The sequence below is a fragment of the Lissotriton helveticus genome, chromosome 1_1 (assembly GCF_964261635.1).
Source record: "Lissotriton helveticus chromosome 1_1, aLisHel1.1, whole genome shotgun sequence".
Taxonomy (NCBI): Eukaryota; Metazoa; Chordata; class Amphibia; order Caudata; family Salamandridae; genus Lissotriton; species Lissotriton helveticus.
Genome location: NC_136057.1, coordinates 1,435,425,735 through 1,435,446,923, shown reverse-complemented (window position 1 = coordinate 1,435,446,923; position 21,189 = coordinate 1,435,425,735). Strand labels below are relative to the sequence as shown.

General features: G+C 51.7%; 1 protein-coding gene across 1 annotated transcript in view; it reads right to left on the bottom strand.

Moving 5' to 3' along the window:
- Positions 1 to 21,189, bottom strand: part of LOC144826895 (phospholipid phosphatase 3-like) — a 92,841-nt gene that overhangs the window by 51,573 nt on the left and 20,079 nt on the right. The window contains exons 2-3 of the mRNA XM_078685359.1: positions 13,874 to 14,031; positions 2,694 to 2,974 (exon numbers count right to left, since the gene is read on the bottom strand). Of these exons, the coding sequence (XP_078541485.1) occupies positions 2,694 to 2,974; positions 13,874 to 14,031 (439 nt within the window). The remainder of the gene's footprint in view (positions 1 to 2,693; positions 2,975 to 13,873; positions 14,032 to 21,189) is intronic.

Below are 21,189 nucleotides of genomic sequence, written 5' to 3'. Positions count from 1 at the left end.
GCTCCTAGCATTCTATAACATGGGTCTAAACCAGGGCTCCTAACATTCTGTCACAAGGCTCTAATCAGAGGACTCCTAACATGGGGCCCGATTCACAGAACTAATTTAAGACAAAATCCTAAATGTACTACCATTTCGGTATTCACAGAAGGCACTTCCTCATTTTGGTATTCACAGAAGTTAGGAGTCCTAACTTTAGGACTCCTAGATGCCTTCTGTGAATACCGAAAGTCTTAAAGTTAGGATTTTTCTCTGTTTAGGAGTCCTAAAGTTTTACTACTCCTAAACTGAGACATTCTGTCCCTGGCTCTAATCCCAGGGCTCCTAACAGTCTGCTATCAAGGTCTAATCCCAGGGTTCCTAACATTTTGTCACCTGGATCCAATCTCAGGGCTCATGACATTTTGTCCCTCTGTCTGATCCCAGGGCACTAACATTCTCTCGCTAGGGTCTAATCTCATGGCTCCTAACATTCTGTCACTGGGCACCAATCCCCACACTCCTAACATTCATTCACTGGGCTCTAATCCCAGGGCTCATAACATTCTGACACCAGGGTCTAAACTCAGGGATCCTAACATTCTGTCACTGGGCACTAATACCAGGGCTCCTAATATTCTGTCACAAGGTCGAGTCTCAGAGTTAGTAACAATCTCCCGCCAGGGTCTAATCTGAGGCCTCCTAATATTCTGTCACTATGGTCTAATCGCAGGGCTCTTAACATTCTGTCCCTGGCTCTAATCCTAGGTCTCCTAACATTCTGTCATCAAGGTCTAATCCCAGGGTTCCTAACAATCTGTCACCTGTGTCCAATCTCATGGCTCATAAAATGTTGTCTCCCAGTCTGATCCCAGGGAGATACAATTATCTCACTAGGGTCGGATCTCAGGGCTCCTAACATTCTGTCACTGGGCACTAATCCCTACACCCCTAACATTCATTCACTGAGCTCTAATCCCAGGGCTCCTAGCATTCTTACCCCAGGGTCTAATCTCAGGGATCCTAACATTCTGGCACCAGGTTCTAATCCCAGGGCTGTTTACATTCTGTCACCAGGGTCACATTCCAGGAGTCCTATCATCCTGTCACTATGGTATAATCACACAGACACTCATCTCCAACCTACCAATCACTCTGCTTTCACCTGCCAGTCACCGGGCTTCCACCTGCCAGTCACCAGGCTTCCACCTGCCATTCACTAGATTCCCACATGCCCGTCACTGGGCTCCCACCTGCAGTCACTGGGCTCCCACCTGCCAGTCATCAGGCTTCCACCTGCCATTCACTAGATTCCCACCTGCAGTCACTGGGTTCCCACCTGCCAGTCATCAGGCTTCCACCTGCCATTCACTAGATTCCCACCTGCCAGTCACTCGGCTCCCACCTGCAGTCACTGAGCTCCCACCTGCCAGTCATCAGGCTTCCACCTGCCAATCACTAGATTCCCACCTGCAGTCACTGGGCTCCCACCTGCCAGTCACCAGGCTTCCACCTGCCATTCACTAGATTCCCACCTGCCAGTCACTCGGCTCCCACCTGCAGTCACTGGGCTCCCACCTGCCAGTCATCAGGCTTCCACCTGCCATTCACTAGATTCCCACCTGCAGTCACTGGGCTCCCACCTGCCAGTCATCAGGCTTCCACCTGCCATTCACTAGATTCCCACCTGCCAGTCACTGGGCTCCCACTGGCAGTCACTCGGCTCCCACCTGCCAGTCACCAGGCTTCCACCTGCCATTCACTAGATTCCCACCTGTCAGTCAAAATACTCCCATTTATCTATCCTCATTCTCCAATCTACCAGTCACAAGACTTCTACCTACTAGTCTCCGAGCTCCTATTTGCCAGTCGCCAGTCGCTCCTCACCAAGCTCACATTTACCAATCCTCAAGCTCCCATCTACCAGACACTAGGTACCACTCTCAAATCCACAGGCACCAACTCACCAGTTAGCACACTCAAATCTGGAAGCCACCATTGGCTGACTATCTACCAGCCTTCCATTCATGAGCCACCTTCCTTCGATGGCCAGCCACCAGGCCCCCTTCCGCAGTTACAATATTGTCATCGGCCAGCCAAAGCAGCAGGCCCATCCTCACCATTAACTGGCCTTCAATCCAGCGGCCACCATCATTTAGTAACCAGACTTCCAAACACCATTCAGCAAATCTATATCTGTAAACTAAGAGGTTCTATTCTTCCACTGATCAGCCTCCATCCATCCCTCATTAGCATGACAGCAGCCCCCAAACATTTCTTAGCTACATAATTGATCCTAACCGAATCTACATCGAATACACACATCTGTGCATGACCAGCTCAAGTCCAGGTGAGCACCTTGTTCCTGTAGAGAAGAGACATCTTCTGGAGTATGTGTCCAGCTGGTGTATGTGTGCAAATTACCAAACGGTCACCAGGAAATTGTCTGGGTGCTAATCAGAGTCCCTGTGTGCTCTATGACCAAGGTCATTTGAAACCATGGCTTAGCGCTAATCAGGTGCCCATGTATATTCAGTGGACAACGTGAGGGCAGATATAAGTGTGAGGTGTACATGTGCATGCTAAGAATAAAGGCCAGCCACATATGTGTGTCTGCTAAACTGCGGTCCGTGTATACCCTATGAACAAGGAGTGCCTGGCTTGAGTACTAAGTCGGGGTCCATGAATACTCTATAAATACGAATCTTCCATACCTTGCCTCTTTCACTGCCGAGGGACTTCCGGTGCAGTTGTAATTCTCCACATACCCCACAGAACAGTTTACGAGGGAAAAGTCTGGTTGGCACACTGCCAAGAAATGTGGCCGGAGGCGCCCGATGGCGAGCTTGGCGATGTTGGTAAGGGACTGGCCCGCAGCGCACCCGAATAGGAAGGCGCCAACCTCTTTATACAGGATTGCCACATAAGGGTTTGAGACGAAGGACTTCGATCTCTGGTGGAGGAAGCGGATCCGGTAGATCTCTCCCAGTGCGATCTGTGAGGAATATCAGAACAACAAATGTTACTCCCAAAATGACTCTCAGCCAGGGAGATCTTGGAGAAGGAGTGGCATTATTAAGTGAAGTGATACTCCCACAGTACTCTTTCCCTTGGAGAAGAAGTGATGTTAATAGGCGAAATCCTGCAATCAAAACAACTCTCTACCAAGGATGTCTTTTAGAAGGAGTATTAATTATAAGAGCTCACATTTTACTCCCAAAATGACTGTCACCCACTGCGATGTCTGGGGAAGAGCGGCTACTGCTATTAGCTCTCCAAATTTTAAACCCCAAAAACAACTACGTTCCTACACGATTAATAAGAGAAGGAGTAGTATTGGGAAAAGAAGGGTTCCAAAGCTCAAACTATGACCTTTTTGCACACAGAAAAAGGGCTCTCTCACAGGGAATCATCATAGAAGGACATGGTATTCATATATCAAATGTCAATGCCAGCTAATGGGGAGTCATGGCTATTAATACTTCAACTGACGGAGGGCTCTTTTATATAGTGATCAGTGACAAAGGGAGCATTAGAATTGTAACAGTTGCCACTAAATAAAACCTTCTCACAGGCTAATCTTAGAGTGAAAGAGAGTACCAAACTACCACTGTTCCTGCCAAAAGAAGTATTGTTAGAAAGGCGACCCCGGGGGAGGCAGAAGATGTCTGACTGACCACCCCTAGGTCCACCTCTCTGTCAAGAAGTAGCCGAGCGTTACTGAGAGGCCTCCTGGGTGAGGGCCCTCTCCTAGGATCGCACAACAGAGTAACCACACACCACAAATGGACACCACTCCAGAAGTCGAGTTCGTAAGCTTTATCAGGAATTAAAGGCTGCGGGTTCTCAGCGATATGTACAAGTAGACCGAGGGGTCTGTAAAGTCTCGCAAGAGGGGATCAGGGTAGCGGGACAGTCTCGGTTGGGGTGTAGGACGGGATACCCTGCGCACAGCTCTCAATCCTCGAGCCGGGGGTTCCGAGAGGTTGAGCCACGGCAGCGCCAGCAGGCTCTCAAGATGGTTCGGCAAAGGTGGGCCGCGGCAGCGCCAGCAGGCTCTCAAGATGGCTCGGCAAAGGTGGGCCGCGGCAGCGCCAGCAGGCTCTCAAGATGGTTCGGCAAAGGTGGGCCGCGGCAGCGCCAGCAGGCTCTCAAGATGGTTCGGCAAAGGTGGGCCGCGGCAGCGCCAGCAGGCTCTCAAGAGGGTTCGGCAAAGGTGGGCCGCGGCAGCGCCAGCAGGCTCTCCAGCTCTCGTAAGGTTCCAGGAAAATGAGTTCTTCTGGGGTCGGCCGTGACAGCGTCAGCAGGGCTTTCCAGTCCAGGATACAACTGACGTCCTAATCCAGGGCTGGCCCAGATATAGGACTGGAGTCCTTTGATGTCCGGACCCTCGCGCCTGGGGGTCAGAGGGGCCGGGATGATGGTGTCCAGACACCCAGCAGGGGGGTGGAGCCAGCGCCCAGGGAGGCCGGAGGGCGATCGAAACCAGGCGTCTGGGGACGGTTGGAGGCCCATCGAAACACCCTTTTCCCCGGGATCTGTCGAGTGGCCACTCGACCACCTGGGTGGCTCTTGGTGCCTCGATGTCTGGGCTGTGCTGAGGCCTGGGCCGGGGCCGAGGCCACGTGGTCGTGACGTGGTGGGCCCAAGATGGAGTCGGGCGCAGCCTCGTGCTTAGGTCGTGAGGGGCCCACGCTGGAGCCCGGTCGGGAGTGGGGGTCCGGGATGGTGGCCGGACCAGCAATGTTGGGGCGTGCAGTGTCGGGCAAAAGGGCTGCCCGATGCTGGGTGAAGGGCCGATGTCGTCCTGGGCCCACCATGCGGGAGGGGTAGGACCACGCCATGAGGCCTGGTCCAACACGCGTCCCCCCCAGCTGAAGGCAAGGGAGAGTCACCCATCTTCTTGGGGACTCTCCTCGCCAAGGCAGAAGAATCTGGAGAGGCCGTCAGCATTGGCGTGTCGTTGCCGGGGCGATGCTCCACAGTGAAGTCCATCCCTTGCAGGGAGATGGACCATCACAACAGTTTCGGGTTCTCGCCCCGCATCTGCATCAACCACCGCAGGGGCCGGTGGTCGGTCTGGACCCGGAAGTGGGTGCCGAAGAGGTAGGGCCGGAGCTTCTTTAGGGCCCACACGACGGCGAAGGCTTCCAACTCGATGGTGCTCCAGCGCTGTTCTCTGGCTAGCAGCCGCCGGCTGATGAAGGCAACGGGGAGGTCGATTCCCTCAGAGTTCACTTGGGAGAGGACCGCCCCAATGCCGTGCTCCGAGGCGTCGGTTTGGACCACAAACTCTCGGCTGTAGTCGGGGGCCTGGAGCACAGGGGCGGTGCACATGGCAGTCTTTAGAGTCTCGAAGGCTGCTTGGCACTCTGGGGTCCAGCACACCTTCTGGGGTAGCTTCTTGGAGGTCAGACCTGTGAGGGGCCCCACAATGCTTCCATAGTCTTTGATGAAGCGCCGATAGTATCCGGTGAGCCCCAGGAAGGCTCGGACGGCTGTTTGGGTGATTGGGGGCTCCCAGACCCGGATGGCGTCAATCTTTGGTTGGAGGGGAGCTACCCGGCCGCTTCCCACCTGGTGTCCCAGATACGTCACGGACCCTTGGCCGATCTGGCATTTGCTGGCCTTTATTGTTAGTCCGGCCCGTCGGAGGGCCGTCAGGACCTCCCGGAGGTGGGTCAGGTGTGTCTCCCAGCGGAGGCTGTACACTGCAATGTCGTCTAGGTAGGCGGCGCGGAACTCTTCTAGCCCGGCCAGCACTCTATTCACGAGTCTCTGGAAGGTGGCCAGGGCGTTTTTCATGCCGAAGGGCATCACCTTGAAATGGTAGTGGCCATCCGGAGTCGAAAAAGGCTGATCGCTCCTGCGCTCCAGGGGTGAGGCCGATCTGCCAATACCCGGCCGTGAGATCGAAGGTGCTGAGATACGTCGCAGCCCCCAGGCGATCGATCAGTTCATCCGCCCGGGGGATGGGATGGGCATCGGTCCTGGTGACGGCATTCAGCCCCCGGTAGTCAACACAGAACCGGAGCTCCGGGGGCGTGCCAGGGGCGGCGGCTTTAGGGACCAGGACAACCGGGCTGGCCCACGGACTGTCGGAGGGTTCGACTACCCCTAGCGCTAGCATCTTGGCCACCTCGGACTGGATGCAGGCCCGAACTCGATCGGGCACTCGGAAAGCTCGGTGTCTTACAGGCGGGCTGTCTCCGGTGTCTACATCGTGGACACACCACCGGGTGACTCCAGGGGTGAGGGAAAACAGATCTGCAAACTGCCCCAGCAGCTGCCGGCAGTCATGGTGCTGCTCCGGGGTCAGGGTGGAGGAGAGCATGACCCCTTCGATGGAGCTGTCCTTCTCAGTGGTGCTCAGGAGATCTGGCAGTGGTTCGGAGTCGTCTTCAGCTCCTTCATCGGTCGCTAACAGCAGGCTTAGTTCAGTGCAGGCAAAGTGCGGCTTTAGACGGTTAGCGTGTAGAACCCGGAGGGGGTTCCTGGGGGACTCCATGTCCATCAAGTAAGTGACGGGGCTCTTGCGCTCCACCACTTTGAAGGGCCCCGTCCACATGTCCTGGAGGGCACAAGGTTCAACCGGGGACATGACCCAGACCTGCTGGCCCGGTTTGAATTCGATGGACGAGGCGTTCTGGTCATACCAGCGTTTCATCTCCTCCTGACTGGCTTCAAGGTTGGCTTCGGCCAGTTCCCGGAACTTCCGAGTCTGGTTGCGGAGGGTCAGGAGGTACTGGTAGACATCTGGTGGAGCACCTCGGGCAGCCGTCTCCCAGCCTTCTTTGACCAGGCTGAGGGGGCCCCGGACCGGGTGCCCATACAATAGTTCGAAGGGGCTGAACCCCAGGGACTTCTGGGGTACTTCGCGGTACGCAAACAGGAGGCAAGGCAGCAGAACATCCCATTTGCGTCGTAGTGGCTCCTCGAGGCCCTTGATCATTCCCTTCAGTGTTCGGTTAAACCGCTCCACAAGTCCATTTCCTTGGGGGTGATACGGGGTGGTGAACTTATATGTGACCCCGCACTGTTGCCACAGGGATCGCATATACTTGGAAATAAAGTTTGTGCCCCGATCACTCACGACTTCTCGGGGGAAGCCGACTCTGGAGAAGATCCCCATTAGGGCTCGGCCGACTACTGGGGCCGTGATGGTTCGGAGGGGGATGGCTTCCGGATATCGGGTGGCATGGTCCACCAGCACGAGGATGAAGCGGTGCCCTTGTGGGGTGCGGGGGTCCAGGGGCCCCACGATGTCTATCCCCACTCGCTCGAAGGGGGTGGTGACCACGGGAAACGGCTGGAGCGGGGCTTTGACTTTCCCCCCCGCTCTTCCCGCTGGCTTGGCAGGTCGGGCAGGATCTGCAGTGATTGTGCACATCGTTGCGCATTTTCGGCCAGTAGAAATGAGTCACCAGGCGGCTGTAAGTTTTGTCCTGGCCCAGGTGCCCGGCGAGGGGCACATCATGTCCTAAGTTCAAGAGGAAGTCTCGAAATCGGAGGGGAACGACCAGCACCCGGCTGGCCCCTAGTTCGGCAATCTTCTGTTCACTGTAGAGAAGGTCGTTGTCCCAATAGACCCAGTGGGACCCCGTAGGGTCTCCAGCGGCTTGAGCGGCGGCTTGTCGTCGAATTCCCTCGAGGGAGGGACAGGTGCTCTGTTCTTGTCGGAATTGTTCGCGGGTGGGGCCACCTTCTTGGCGCCACTGAGCTAGTTCTGGCAGGTGGCCGAGCTCGGTGATTTCCTCATGGCTGGGCCCCTGGGGGCCTGGTTCAGGGTCGGTGTCCTCGGGGACGGCGGGCGGTGGAGGTGCGGGCCACTCCCGCTCCTCGATCGGGGCTTCCTCCGTTGGGGGGGAGGCCCGGGCGGACATGGAGCGGGTGGTCGCACAAACCCACTCGGGAAGGCCTAGCATCGCCAGATGCTCTCTCCACTCTACGCCGGCCCAGAGGGAACTTTCCAGGTCATTCCCGAGGAGGCAGTCCACGGGGGCATCGTCTCGGACAGTCACTTTCAGCATGCCCGACACCCCTCCCCACTCGAAGGGGATGCGGGCCATCTGGCACAAACTTTCAGAGTTGTCAGCCGACCGTACTGGGCACAAGACGTTGGGGAGAATTTGTTCTGGGGTCACCAAGTGGCAGCGGACTGCCGTCACACTGGCTCCAGTATCCCGGAGGGCTTCGGCCCGGCGTCCATTGATGGTGACCCATTGGCGGTATTTCTGGGTGTTACCTGGGATCGGGTCTCGGGGGATCATGTCTTGATCACCCAGGCATGCTAAGATCATGGCTGCGGGCTCCCACTCGGCCTGCTCGGTGTCGTCGCCATCTTCTTCGCCTCCCTCGGCACTCAGGGCGGCGGCCGCGATCTGGCGGATCGGGGGACCGGTGGTGCCGGGTCGCTGGTTCATCGGGCAGAGAGGGTCGTTCGCATAATGGCCCTGTCGCTGGCATCTGTGGCACGTAACATTCGGGCGGGGCCCGGGCCTGGCTGGGGGGCCTCCCCTCCAACCCAGGGATGGCGACGGGGAGGTAGGGGATGACCCCGCGGGGGTGTCTCGGCCCCTACTCTGGCCTCCTCCGCCGCCTCGGGGTCGGTGGTTCCCCGGGGATCCCCGGCCGTAGTCTCCCATCGGACTCCGGGGAACTCGGTTGCTCACCCATCGATCCGCTCGACAGCGAGTTTTCGTGGCTCTGTCAATTTGCTGTCGAGGAGTTGCTGCCGGAGTTCGACGAAGCAATTATTGGAAAGATGCTCCCATAGGATGAGGTCGACCAACTGCTGGTAGGTGGTGACCTGGCAGCCTCTGATCCACCCTTCGAAGGCTCTGCTGTAAAAGTTCACGTACTCCACCCAAGTGGTACCGGGGATTTTCTTACAGTCTCGAAATCGCAGCCGGTACATTTCGGGGGTGAGTCCGTAGCGAGTGAGGAGGGCGGTCTTCATGTGTTCGTACGAGGTCATCTCGGCGTCGGGGAGCTCTAGCAGGGCGTCTCTCCCCTCATTGATGAACTTCCCCCATAAGCCGGCGCCCCAGTCTTTGAGGGGTACTCGATGGGCGGTCATGGCGACCTCGTAGGCCTTGAACCACTGTTGGATGTCGTCGTTCTTATAGTATTCTTTGACGACCTCCTTGGGTATATGCACCTTCGTGTCCCCCGGCGGGGGTGAGGCCTTACCCCCGGCGGTGCCGGTTTCTGTTGTCTTGGCCTTGATTTCCAGTTCTTTGAGGCCGCGCTCATGCTCGAGCACGAGTTTCTTTTCTTCTAGGTCTCGTTGTCTTCGCCTTTCCTCTAGGTCTCCTTCTAGCCGTAGTTGCTCGAGGGCTAATTTCCTTTCGGCCAGCTGTATCTCTCCTTCTTGTCGGAGTCGGGCGAGCTCCAACTCGTGGAGCCGGTTCCTCTCTCGTTCTCGGGCGTCTCCGTGGGGGAGGCCCGTGTCCAGGTCTGCGGTTCTTTCCCTCGCTGGGTTCGCGTCGGTCTCCGGGCGTCCATTCGGGCCCGGGTTGTCTTCATTCTGAGGTGGCGCGTTATCAGCGTCCGCCCAGGCTTGCAGGGCTGATTTAAAATCCTCTTTGGTGTTGAGGCCCGTGGTCTAGGTCCTTGCAAAATTGTTTTAACTCCTTGTGGCTGTAATCTTCCATCTTTTCTTTCTGGAATTCCGCGGTCGGTCTGGTTTCCTGAGTAGTCATGGTCGCGGTGTGTTTTTCTCGGTAGTGAGTGAATTACTCTCCTGTACGATCTGCGTCGGCTCGGATCCCGTCGCTTGCCACCAATGTTAGAAAGGCGACCCCGGGGGAGGCAGAAGATGTCTGACTGACCACCCCTAGGTCCACCTCTCTGTCAAGAAGTAGCCGAGCGTTACTGAGAGGCCTCCTGGGTGAGGGCCCTCTCCTAGGATCGCACAACAGAGTAACCACACACCACAAATGGACACCACACCAGAAGTCGAGTTTGTAAGCTTTATCAGGAATTAAAGGCTGCGGGTTCTCAGCGATATGTACAAGTAGACCGAGGGGTCTGTAAAGTCTCGCAAGAGGGGATCAGGGTAGCGGGACAGTCTCGGTTGGGGTGTAGGACGGGATACCCTGCGCACAGCTCTCAATCCTCGAGCCGGGGGTTCCGAGAGGTTGAGCCACGGCAGCGCCAGCAGGCTCTCAAGATGGTTCGGCAAAGGTGGGCCGCGGCAGCGCCAGCAGGCTCTCAAGATGGTTCGGCAAAGGTGGGCCGCGGCAGCGCCAGCAGGCTCTCAAGATGGTTCGGCAAAGGTGGGCCGCGGCAGCGCCAGCAGGCTCTCAAGATGGTTCGGCAAAGGTGGGCCGCGGCAGCGCCAGCAGGCTCTCAAGATGGTTCAGCAAAGGTGGGCCGCGGCAGCGCCAGCAGGCTCTCAAGATGGTTCGGCAAAGGTGGGCCGCGGCAGCGCCAGCAGGCTCTCAAGATGGTTCGGCAAAGGTGGGCCGCGGCAGCGCCAGCAGGCTCTCAAGAGGGTTCGGCTAAGGTGGGCCGCGGCAGCGCCAGCAGGCTCTCCAGCACTCGTAAGGTTCCAGGAAAATGAGTTCTTCTGGGGTCGGCCGTGACAGCGTCAGCAGGGCTTTCCAGTCCAGGATACAACTGACGTCCTAATCCAGGGCTGGCCCAGATATAGGACTGGAGTCCTTTGATGTCCGGACCCTCGCGCCTGGGGGTCAGAGGGGCCGGGATGATGGTGTCCAGACACCCAGCAGGGGGGTGGAGCCAGCGCCCAGGGAGGCCGGAGGGCGATCGAAACCAAGGCGTCCGGGGACGGTTGGAGGCCCATCGAAACACCCTTTTCCCCGGGATCTGTCGAGTGGCCACTCGACCACCTGGGTGGCTCTTGGTGCCTCGATGTCTGGGCTGTGCTGAGGCCTGGGCCGGGGCCGAGGCCACGTGGTCGTGACGTGGTGGGCCCAAGATGGAGTCGGGCGCAGCCTCGTGCTTAGGTCGTGAGGGGCCCACGCTGGAGCCCGGTCGGGAGTGGGGGTCCGGGATGGTGGCCGGACCAGCAATGTTGGGGCGTGCAGTGTCGGGCAAAAGGGCTGCCCGATGCTGGGTGGAGGGCCGATGTCGTCCTGGGCCCACCATGCGGGAGGGGTAGGACCACGCCATGAGGCCGGGTCCAACAAGTATCATATGGCTATCTGCGGGAAAGCGTAATTCATACTCCAGCCCTTACCCAAAGGATTCTGTCAGAGGGTCATTTGCAGTGAAGAAAGGGTATCAATACACAAGCCATTAGTGAAAAATTGACTCTCACATACTCTTCCGTAAGGGGATGAGTTAATAAAGCCCAGCCTTCTGGGTAAAGATAGTGATCTGTCTGACACTATACGTATTCGGATTCTAAATGCTGCTCCCGAAAGAATCTCACTTAGGTAATGTGCATTAAAAGGCGGGTGTGAGCTTTCTTACCTCCAACTCTCTAACAGGACAATCTTTGATGAAGGAGTGGTATTAATATATCGATTGATACTGCTGATAAACTCTCTTAGCGTGTAGACTATGGAGAAGTGGGGATAGTAAAACTTAAATTTTTTCCGCCAAAAAGCGTTGTCGCATTGTGGTCTGTGGGGGAAGGAGTATTTGTTAATACTCCAACTGCTAATGCAAACATACTCTCTCACAGGGCACCGGAAGGAAAAGAGGGGTACTAATACTGTTGTATTCTGTCTAATAAAATGTATCAAAGGCCAATGGAAGGTGAGTCATCAAACCTCGGTAGTACTCACAAAAATACCTTCCCCAGTGAGTCGGTATTGTTGCAACTATTACATTAGAAAGATCTCACGGTGGTCGTTCATGAAACAGGCATTAATATGAAAAGTATTACTACAGTTGTGCTAGCTTTCAATGTGATATGTGTTAAAAGGAGATTATTAGTTCAGCTGTTGCTTCAAAAAGGACTCATATCTAGCATGAGCTGTTCCTGAATGAGCAGCATTAATACTCCAGCTGATACTCAGAGTTGGATTTTCTCTGAGAGCAAACTTTGCTGCAAGGACGGATGTTAATACTCAAAATGTGACCGCCCAAAGAATGCTTGCACAGAGCGACCTTTGTGCTAGGAAAGTATTAATACCCCAACTGTTACAGCAAAAAGTATCTTTTTCAGCACAAGATATGTAGAATTGGTATTGATAACCCGCGCACTGTTGCTATGAGGACATCCTCGCAGGAAAATCTGGGGGAAAGTGAAACACTAATACTCCAGTAGTTAATACCAAAACAAGCATTTGCAATGCAATCGGTCTCGCCTTTGGGACCTTATATTATTTAGCTATGTAGCACATTAGCCTGGGTGCTGAAACATCTCTGGGGCATATTATCAAGGGGGTTTATCTCCGCTTTTTTGGCTTTAAAAGCCAAGAAAGCGGAGATAAAATTATCTCCCTATTACCTAGCTGTCGCTAACACCAGTTAGCGACAGCTAGTAGGAGATAGCGACCATCTTGGGACCCACTTTGCATGTCAGTGATATTTATCACTAATGACATGCAAAGTGGGCGTGCCAAGATGTTAGCGACTGGATATAGTCGCTAACATCGCTATCTCCTATTACCAACTTTTGGAGATATTCGCGCTAAGCGCGAATATCTCCAAAAGCTAACACCTGCCCTGAGCAGTTCTTAGCCATGGTATCCAATGGGAGGTGGATAACATGGCTAAGAGCATTAGCTCGGTAATGCATGAATATCGCTGACTTTTCAGCGATATTCATGCATTGCGGCTGTTTTTTATCGCATTTGCGATAAACCTTGGTAATACCAAGGTTTATCTGCGATAAAAATCACCGCAGCTCAGCGGTAAAATTTTGTCTCTAACCAAGCAATAGCGATAATTATCGCTATTGCTTGGTAATATGCCCCACAGTTCTTTAACATGGAGGGAAAGTAAGCACCAAACTGTGTGACACACCAGGTGTGGGACTACATGGAGAGAAATATTGCCTTTCAGCTGGAAATGGTATAGTCCAAAGTTCTGTTTTCAATATAAGATCAGGGCCTTCGGTGATCATATCACTAAAAATACAAGATTTGAAAAAAATATTATTGTGTACAGGTGCTTGTGGAAGACCATTTCTATGGACTGAAATCTAGAGAATGCTAAAGTGATTCTGGTATTTTACTGACCTCTGCTGGTCGTTTTCAATCAAGAAAGTTAAAAAAAGGCAGGTGCCAGAGAAATAAAAAAAAAAGAAAGTCCCTCAGCAGAAAGCTATTTTGGTATTTTACTGACCTCTGCAGGTCGTTTTCTATCAAGACAGTTAAATTGAGTCCGTTGAACAGACGAAAAAAGTCCCTAAGCGGAAGTAGACAAGTCCTAGGGCTGATCTCCAGAGCCCACAAAGTACATACACATAATAAGTATATAATAAATATATACTAAAGTATATACAAGAGGTCTCGAATGCTCGACCTAATGAGTCCGTAGCAGAACTGACCAATGCAGGCCTGAGAATATCAGACACAGGAGGGCTCACTCTCAGGGTGGTCAGTGCAGCAAGGGGGTAATAAACTTCCAATTGGAAGGAGTCTACCTTTAGCAACCTGTACAAAAAAGAGGTATATTAGTACTCCAATTGTGATTGCCAAAAGGTCTCATGCTCTGTACTCCATGGGGAAGAAGTATTAGTACTCAATTACTCCGATAAATGACTCTCCCCGGGGCAATCTGTTGGAGGATCTAAGGGGCTTGGACACAGGCCTTCAGGCTCTTTGGAGGACACATGCCTTTACATCAAGCCCTGCCTGGGTATATGTGGATCATACCCATGGGGCAAGTGGTCGCAGACACCGGCTGCACAATCCCACACATAGTGTATACAGGGTAGAGGGTATTAGCACATCTAACCATAGTCACTTACCGACACCGATGTCACCAGGATGCCCACGCTGATCAGCATAGTGTCTGACACGGTCTCCTGGCCCAGTAGCGGGTACTTGATGCTGTCATCGTGGCAGTAGAACCCCCTGCGCACGGGTTCGATGATCCCCAGCTCACACACGAAGAGAGGGATGGAGGCTGACACAGAGAACAACATTAGTAAATACACCATTTGACATAAGATTGTAATCAGAAAAACACGTGTTTATGAACACAGCTGAAGGCCACTCACTGACCAGAAAGACACACAGACCACAGGGCCAGAATCGGACTTCATTGCCCAGTTGAGGAGGACATGGAGTGACCTCATTGTCTATCGGATGAGGTCACACACTAACCCATTGCAGCACACAAGAGTACACAAACTGTACAGAGTGTCCATCCAGTAAATACACACCCTGGTCACAGTGTCCTTCTAAGGAGGTCATGTATGATCTCAGTGTCCATCTGATGAGGTTACGCCCAGGGTTGGATCGGGAAGGCGGGCATCCGGGCATTAGGCGATGGGCTGGTGCCTCTGGGTCACATTTGGACCTGTTTTTAGGGCCTCTGTACACCGGCCTAAGAGACATACTTTGTTCCCCAATCCCCTCCAGGCAACTTTAATGTGGCAAAAAATCAAGTGGGGAAGGATCACTTGTCCTGCATGAACCAGGGTATGCAGGAGATCTCACAGAAGTGTCTCCAATAAAAAACCCTCATGCACGTGTTGGGAAGCGTGGTTAGCGGTATATCTTGGTTCTCCGCTCTTCAAACACGTGTGTGCATAATCATAGGGTTAGTTTCGGTATGCAGCCTCCACCAGGAGGATCTTACCCTTGGTTAAAAACAGTAGTGACCCAGTGACGTGGACAGTGTTCAAAAAATGTTAAAAAACACCCGGATAACCAGAGATTGAATTTTATTGAGTCTGGGTTCGGGTGTATCCCGTGAGGGAATGCTCAAAATCAGTGCGTTCTGTTGAAAAAGATTAGGTTTTCAGGACGCACTAGCATTAATTGAAATTAAAATTAAAATGGCCGACATGTTTCAGCCCTCTCTGCCAGGATTCGGACTTAAGGGCTTTCTTCAGGACCAATAGTGGTAGGTGAAAGTGATACTAGTCTACTAAACTTTAGCAAGCAAGTGTTAGAAAAAGGGAAATTATCAACCTGTTTCTTTTCTTCGAGGTCACGATGTACCTGAAAACCTAATCTTTTTCAACAGAACGCACTGATTTTGAGCATTCCCTCACGGGATTCACCCGAACCCAGACTCAATAAAATTCAATCTGTGAGATCTCCTGCATACCCTGGTACATGCAGGACAAGTGATCCTTCCCCAATTGATTTTTTGCATTAAAATAAGGAAACTGAAGGATCAGACATTTCCTCCTCCCCCTCATTTGATTAGTAAACTTTAATGTGGCACCAGTATCTTGGTCACTCCCCTGCTGTAAATAAAGGATAGGGCTCAGGCGTTGCTTTAGCCTGTGGGGCATTCTCACCTCTGCGCCCTGCCTGGAGTAGCCTGCCCTGTCAGAAGTAGTCATCCCTTGTCAGGCCATCACGTTTAGGCCATGGTGGATGTGGGGAGGGTGGGAGTATGCAGGGACTTCATAGTGGGGTGCAGGTGATTTTGTACCATTGGCCCATTCTCACCTAAGCCCTGCCTGGAGCAGCAGCAATGTGTTTTTGACACATCCCTTGCCAAGCCATCGCCCGAGTCTATAGTGGACTGGGAAGGAAGGTGATCAAGAGAAGTGGCCTCCTAAACTGGACAGGTGTTGTCACCTCAACCACAGTGTCTTTTAGGCCTTGTTAGGGGAGAGGAGAGGGTTTCATAAAAATGAATGTATCGCTATGGTGAGAGCTGCCGACGTTGGAAGTAGGTTCAAGCCCCAGTGTCAGCTCAACATCCTGTGATTCTGCACAAATTACTTAATCACCATACTAAAAATAAAAATTAATTCGATCTTGTGTAAAGTAACTGGAGTTTATGTACATTTCTCCAATGACTTTGGGCCGAGTTCACATTGTATAAAACTACAAAACAAATAACAAAAAATAACCGGCCAGACTCCAGTGAAACTAACCCAATGGTGATCCGTGAAAGGGATGCTCAGGGAATGTGGGCCAAGTTTTGGGGAGTGCCCGGGCCTAATTGTGATCCCAATCCGACCCTTGTTCAGGGGAGACATAAGTATCTTCCTGAGAAGCGCACAGGGTGATCTCAGTTACTGCCTGAGAGGTGATACAGACCCAAAGTACATCTGACAAGGACACACACTGACCCACTGTTGCTCACAGGCACCCACAAACTAACCATAGTGTTCAGTCAATTCCAGCTCCTCTTTTATGGAACATGAAACCTTCCATTTTCCAAGGTGATTTCAAGATCACCATAAAAGGCACTCTCCCTCTCACGCGTGAAATGGGAAATGCCTTACTTGCTGGTCTACCCATAATGCTCCAGCAGCAACAGAGCTGTTTAAATGCAGATGCATGGCTTGTTAGAAGGGCAAAAAAATCAAACCTCATCGCGAGAGACTTCTACTTGCTGTCCCTGAAAGCCAGAATACAATTTACAATAGCATGCTTAACCTATAAGAGCTTTTCACCTGGGCGGCCCCACCAAAAATCACAAACTGTTATTCACTACAGGAAGAAGAAGCACAAGAAACAAAGCTCATCTGATGCTGGAAACCTCAAAAGAAGGGAAAATTGAAACTATAAATCAAGTTTCTTGTCTGGCTTCCAAACTATGGAATAATCTGCCTGAAGACATCCAATTGAATGATGTCCAGCTTCGTTTCCATAGAAATCTGAAGACCTATCCTATAGAATTGTATCTTTCAAAATATAATGCTTTTCAAATGTATAGTGACCCATTGCCCATTTTCTTGGTTTTGTGCTCTATAAATATGTGTAGTAAAAAACGAATAGTTAAAATAAAGACTGAGTGTAGGAGAGTAGGGTCTGCTTCCTATGGTCACCCCCACTTTTTGCTGTGATTTTCTGGTTTTTCGACTTTAGTGTGTCTGTGGGCCTGCTAATCAGACCCGCAGCCCAGCTGTTCTCTCTCTAAATTGATACCATGTAATTTAGGTACATATCAGATTGGGTATTGGGTCACCTTTTTGAGCCCCTGTATAGTGTAACATAGGTACCCAGGGCATCGGTGCATCCAAGGCCTACCAGGGGCTGCAGCATGTATTATGCCACCCCTGGCTGGCCCTCCAAACTGACACCACAGGCTGATCACTCAGCTTGGGTAAGGTGGTGTAATCACCCCTTACTTAGATATAGTATATCTATATCTACCTTATATATAGACACATATGCACCCATAAGGGGAAACAACCTTTACAACGCAACTTTTACAATGCACTACCATTACAACAAAACTTTTACAACGCAACATCCATTACATCGCATGCCATTACAACGCAACCATTACAGCGCATGACACTACAACGCATACCACTACAACGCATGACATTACAACGCATACCATTACAACACATAACATTACAACGCATAGTACCCTTACACTAACCAACACTTACCCTACTGTTGCACCCCCTGGAGTTAGAATAGTAATTTTTACCCCTACACTATCCAGCACTTACCCCACTGTTGCACCCCCCTGGAGTTAGAATAGTTATTTTTACCCCTACACTATCCAATACTTACCATACATGCAATGTAATGTTATGCGTTGTAATGGTATGCGTTGTAAAGGTAGAATGCGTTGTAATGGAATGCGTTGTAAAGGTAGTTTATAAACATTTGTTGTAATGGCTTGCATTGTAATGGAATGCGTTGTAATGGATGTTGCGTAGTAAAAAATGCGTTGTAAAGGTATGCGTTGTAAAAGTATGCGTTGTAACGTCATACATCCCCTATAAATCACTCCTATGGTAGGCCATAACAATCCTGGAGGCAGAGTGCTTGGTTTTATGTGAGAGGGTGCCCTAGCATTAGCTGAGCCCCTCTGGAGCTTTCAGAACCATCTCCTTATAGCTGTTCTATGATATAGCCATACCATATACCCTTAAGTGCATTATAATCCTCGCGGTTAATGCTAACTTTGGTTTTATCAAACCATGTCGTCTAAGGTATCAAACACTTTGGAATATAACCCCCTTCCCCCCCCCCCTCGCCAATCCTGGCTGCAGGGGTAGCATTCCACCCTTCTAGAGGGAAAAGACATGTATGTTCCTGCTTCACACGGTTAAAGTTAAACAGAGCCCCAGCATCACAAAATGGATGCTGCTGCCACAGACACAAGCCTGACCTCCTGCTGCTGGACGAAACTCCGGCAGGGGAGGCCTGGACAATAGGTTTCCTGTGCAGGGAGGTGCCAGCACCTCCCCAGACAGGCAGATGTGTATTGGGACAGGGAGGGATGCATCAGTAGATGCTTTTTGAGACACTGCCTGGGGCACACAAGGTGCTCCATGCATAGCCAGGTTCAAACCAGTTGCTGGGGCACTCCAGCCCCACTCTGGCGTGAACCTGGACAAAGGGAAAGGGGTGTAACCACCCCCTTCCCAGGTCCACCCATAGGAGGGACCTAGAAAGTAATCCAGCCCATTTTCTTAATATAAAGATAGGAGCTGTGTCCCCAGAATTTTAGATTATCCTGGAACGAAACTTTGATACAGAAATTTTGGACCTTCGATGTTCTATTTTGACTAGAAGACTGAAGACATCTCCCTTGTTGACAAGGAGTGACCACCCTGTGCAAACAGGCACCACCAGTAACTTGCCGGTCTGCTTTGTCGACGCTCCCGCCAGAACCCGAAGACTTTTCTGACTCCGACCCATATCCACAGCAAAGCTGAGACACGTGGCGGACACGAGAGATGTGGGACCGGACACCCTGGACATCCTGCATTTTGCTAACAGCTCGACTACTGAGGTACCCTCGCAGTTGTGCATTGGGGTACGAGAAGCCCCAGATCCGAGTGCCATTTGCACTGAAGCTCAGCCCTCCACACTCCACGAGTGCCATGTGGGGCCCGCTCTTCCATTTCAGCTCAACGCTTCTTCCTGGTTGCTAGCCTGCTGGCTAGTGTTCCCCCTGAAGACAAACCTTTAAAACTAAACTGTTTTCTTGGTTGCTCCAGGCTTGCTCCAGATTCTCCGCAAAGGAGAAGCTCCTCAGACCTTGCTGGTCTGACCCGAAGCCAATCTTCATTTCCTGCGTGGATTGCGTTTGCCAAGGCTTGTTGGGTCCAGTCCAGGTACCGACACCGCAGTCAACTAGATCCTTCTTGGGACAGCTCGAATCCAGCTCCTGGTCATTGTCGACACCTCTTGGTCCTCGTGGCTGCAGAGACAAGCTTCACCTCTTCACCTGAGATCATCGCGACATCGCCTGGTTCCTTCCTGGTCACTGGCTAGTGACCCAGACTCTGTCCCCTCTGCTTTAAGGTTCTTCACTTCACTGATCCACTCTTGGATCCACCCGGACACTTTTCCTCTGGTCGCCTGAAGCACTTCTTTGCAGATCTCCATAGAAAACGACGACGAAACACGACCCGAAAAGACACCTATGCACTCGGCTTCCCTGGGTGAGGTAACACGAGTACTCCGGTGCTCCCGTGGGTCTTGACTCTCGAACTGTCCTAGTTTAAAGGGGTTTTACTGTAGTCCATCCGGAAGTGTCCTTAAACAGTAACTTTGTAAGTTCTTCGTTCTCCATTATAAGTCAATGGTAACTGCACGCGTCTACTGTGGGTCTCCTACTTCCTAACCTTTGGTTGTTTAGTGTAGCCCATAGGCCTACTCACTATTTCTGAAGTGGTTCTTATACCACTTTGTAATACCGCACCGGCCATCCCCTCTTCCACCAGCATTGCGGCCGACGAGGAACACAGTGAAAGAGACGGTAGCGTACCAGCTTATGCGGTACGGCCACCGGAAGTGCAGTCCAGCGCGGTGCCTTCAAAAGAAGAACAGAGCCTGGAGGGACATCCAACGAGCCAAGAAACGCCAGCGGAAGTGGACCCAGTGACCGCGAGACCTGCCCCGAACGACCAGCGTAGCACAGGCAACACCACAGAAGAATCCACAAGCGCTCCCGTAACCCTTCCCGAGACGGGGACTCTCTTGAACGCTCCTATTACCGCCGAGCCTTCTGAGGACGAACTCGCCGGTATACCTTCCGCCGCGTCCCAGGAGGGACGTGGCTACAGGCAAGTCCTGTTTTTTAATTTCTTCGTTCGCCACTGCTGGTGGAGGGGAGTAAATTAGTTATACACAGACTCACCACACGACACAAGTGAGAGGTGTGGTGACTTTGGCACTAGTTATTGTATCAGAGGCGAAATATTCAACTTTGTGTTTTTTGTTTGTTCTCTTTTGTTCCTGCATTCTGTCCAAGCCCATCTCCGGGACGAGAACCAAGGGAACATTTCTCCCGCACAACCCCAAATACTAAAAGAGGAGAAGCAAGACTGTTATTACAAGAGGACTGTTGTTCAAAGGAACATTTAGCTATTTCTTTTTATTTGAGTAATCCTGTAATGAGCAATGCTCCTATTCTTTCTCTCGACTTGTTTTTGATTGATCTACTCTTCTCCATTAAAAACCACAAAGAAGAAATGTATAAACTGGCATCCTTAACCTAACTCATTTCCCTAAGCTCAAGCTCCAATACAACACACTTACTTAGTATATGGTTTGTGAGGCCCCTAGGGCATAACTGTATTTGTGCAACTTATTGTATGCTAATTGAGTAACTTGTGATGTACTTCGATCTCTGACCTCATAAAGAGTGCAGAGAGGTTGTGTTAGAAATAAATACATATATATTTGATATATACCTTGTGTGGTGTCCTTTCATTTGGTGTTCAAGGGATTATAATTGGTAAAACAGCTTGCTTCACATGCTCTCTGAAGTCTTAGCCTATAACTGCTGGTCCATGCTACCACTAGGATAGCTTATCTATAAGGTTGACTTTACAACAACCATCAATAAGGGTGGTTTAGACTGGTGCAAGGTGCCCACTAGAATAGTGGACATAATATGCCTGGCTAACTTTTCACACTGATGAACATACACACTATCCACATAGTCCATCTAAGGACACTCACTCCTGTGAGGATACTGGTTGGACTATATTTTCCAGATGGTAAAAAACTAGCCCAATACCCAGCTCTGGAACTCATTATTTTAATCTTGATCCACTTCCTAAGCAAGGTTGGACTGGCCTGTAGGGCAATCAGGAAGTGTGGGTGAGGTAGGCTGGTCTAGTGTATCAGCATGTGGGCCTTTATTTAGCAGTTTGTGGGCCTGTTTTTTCTG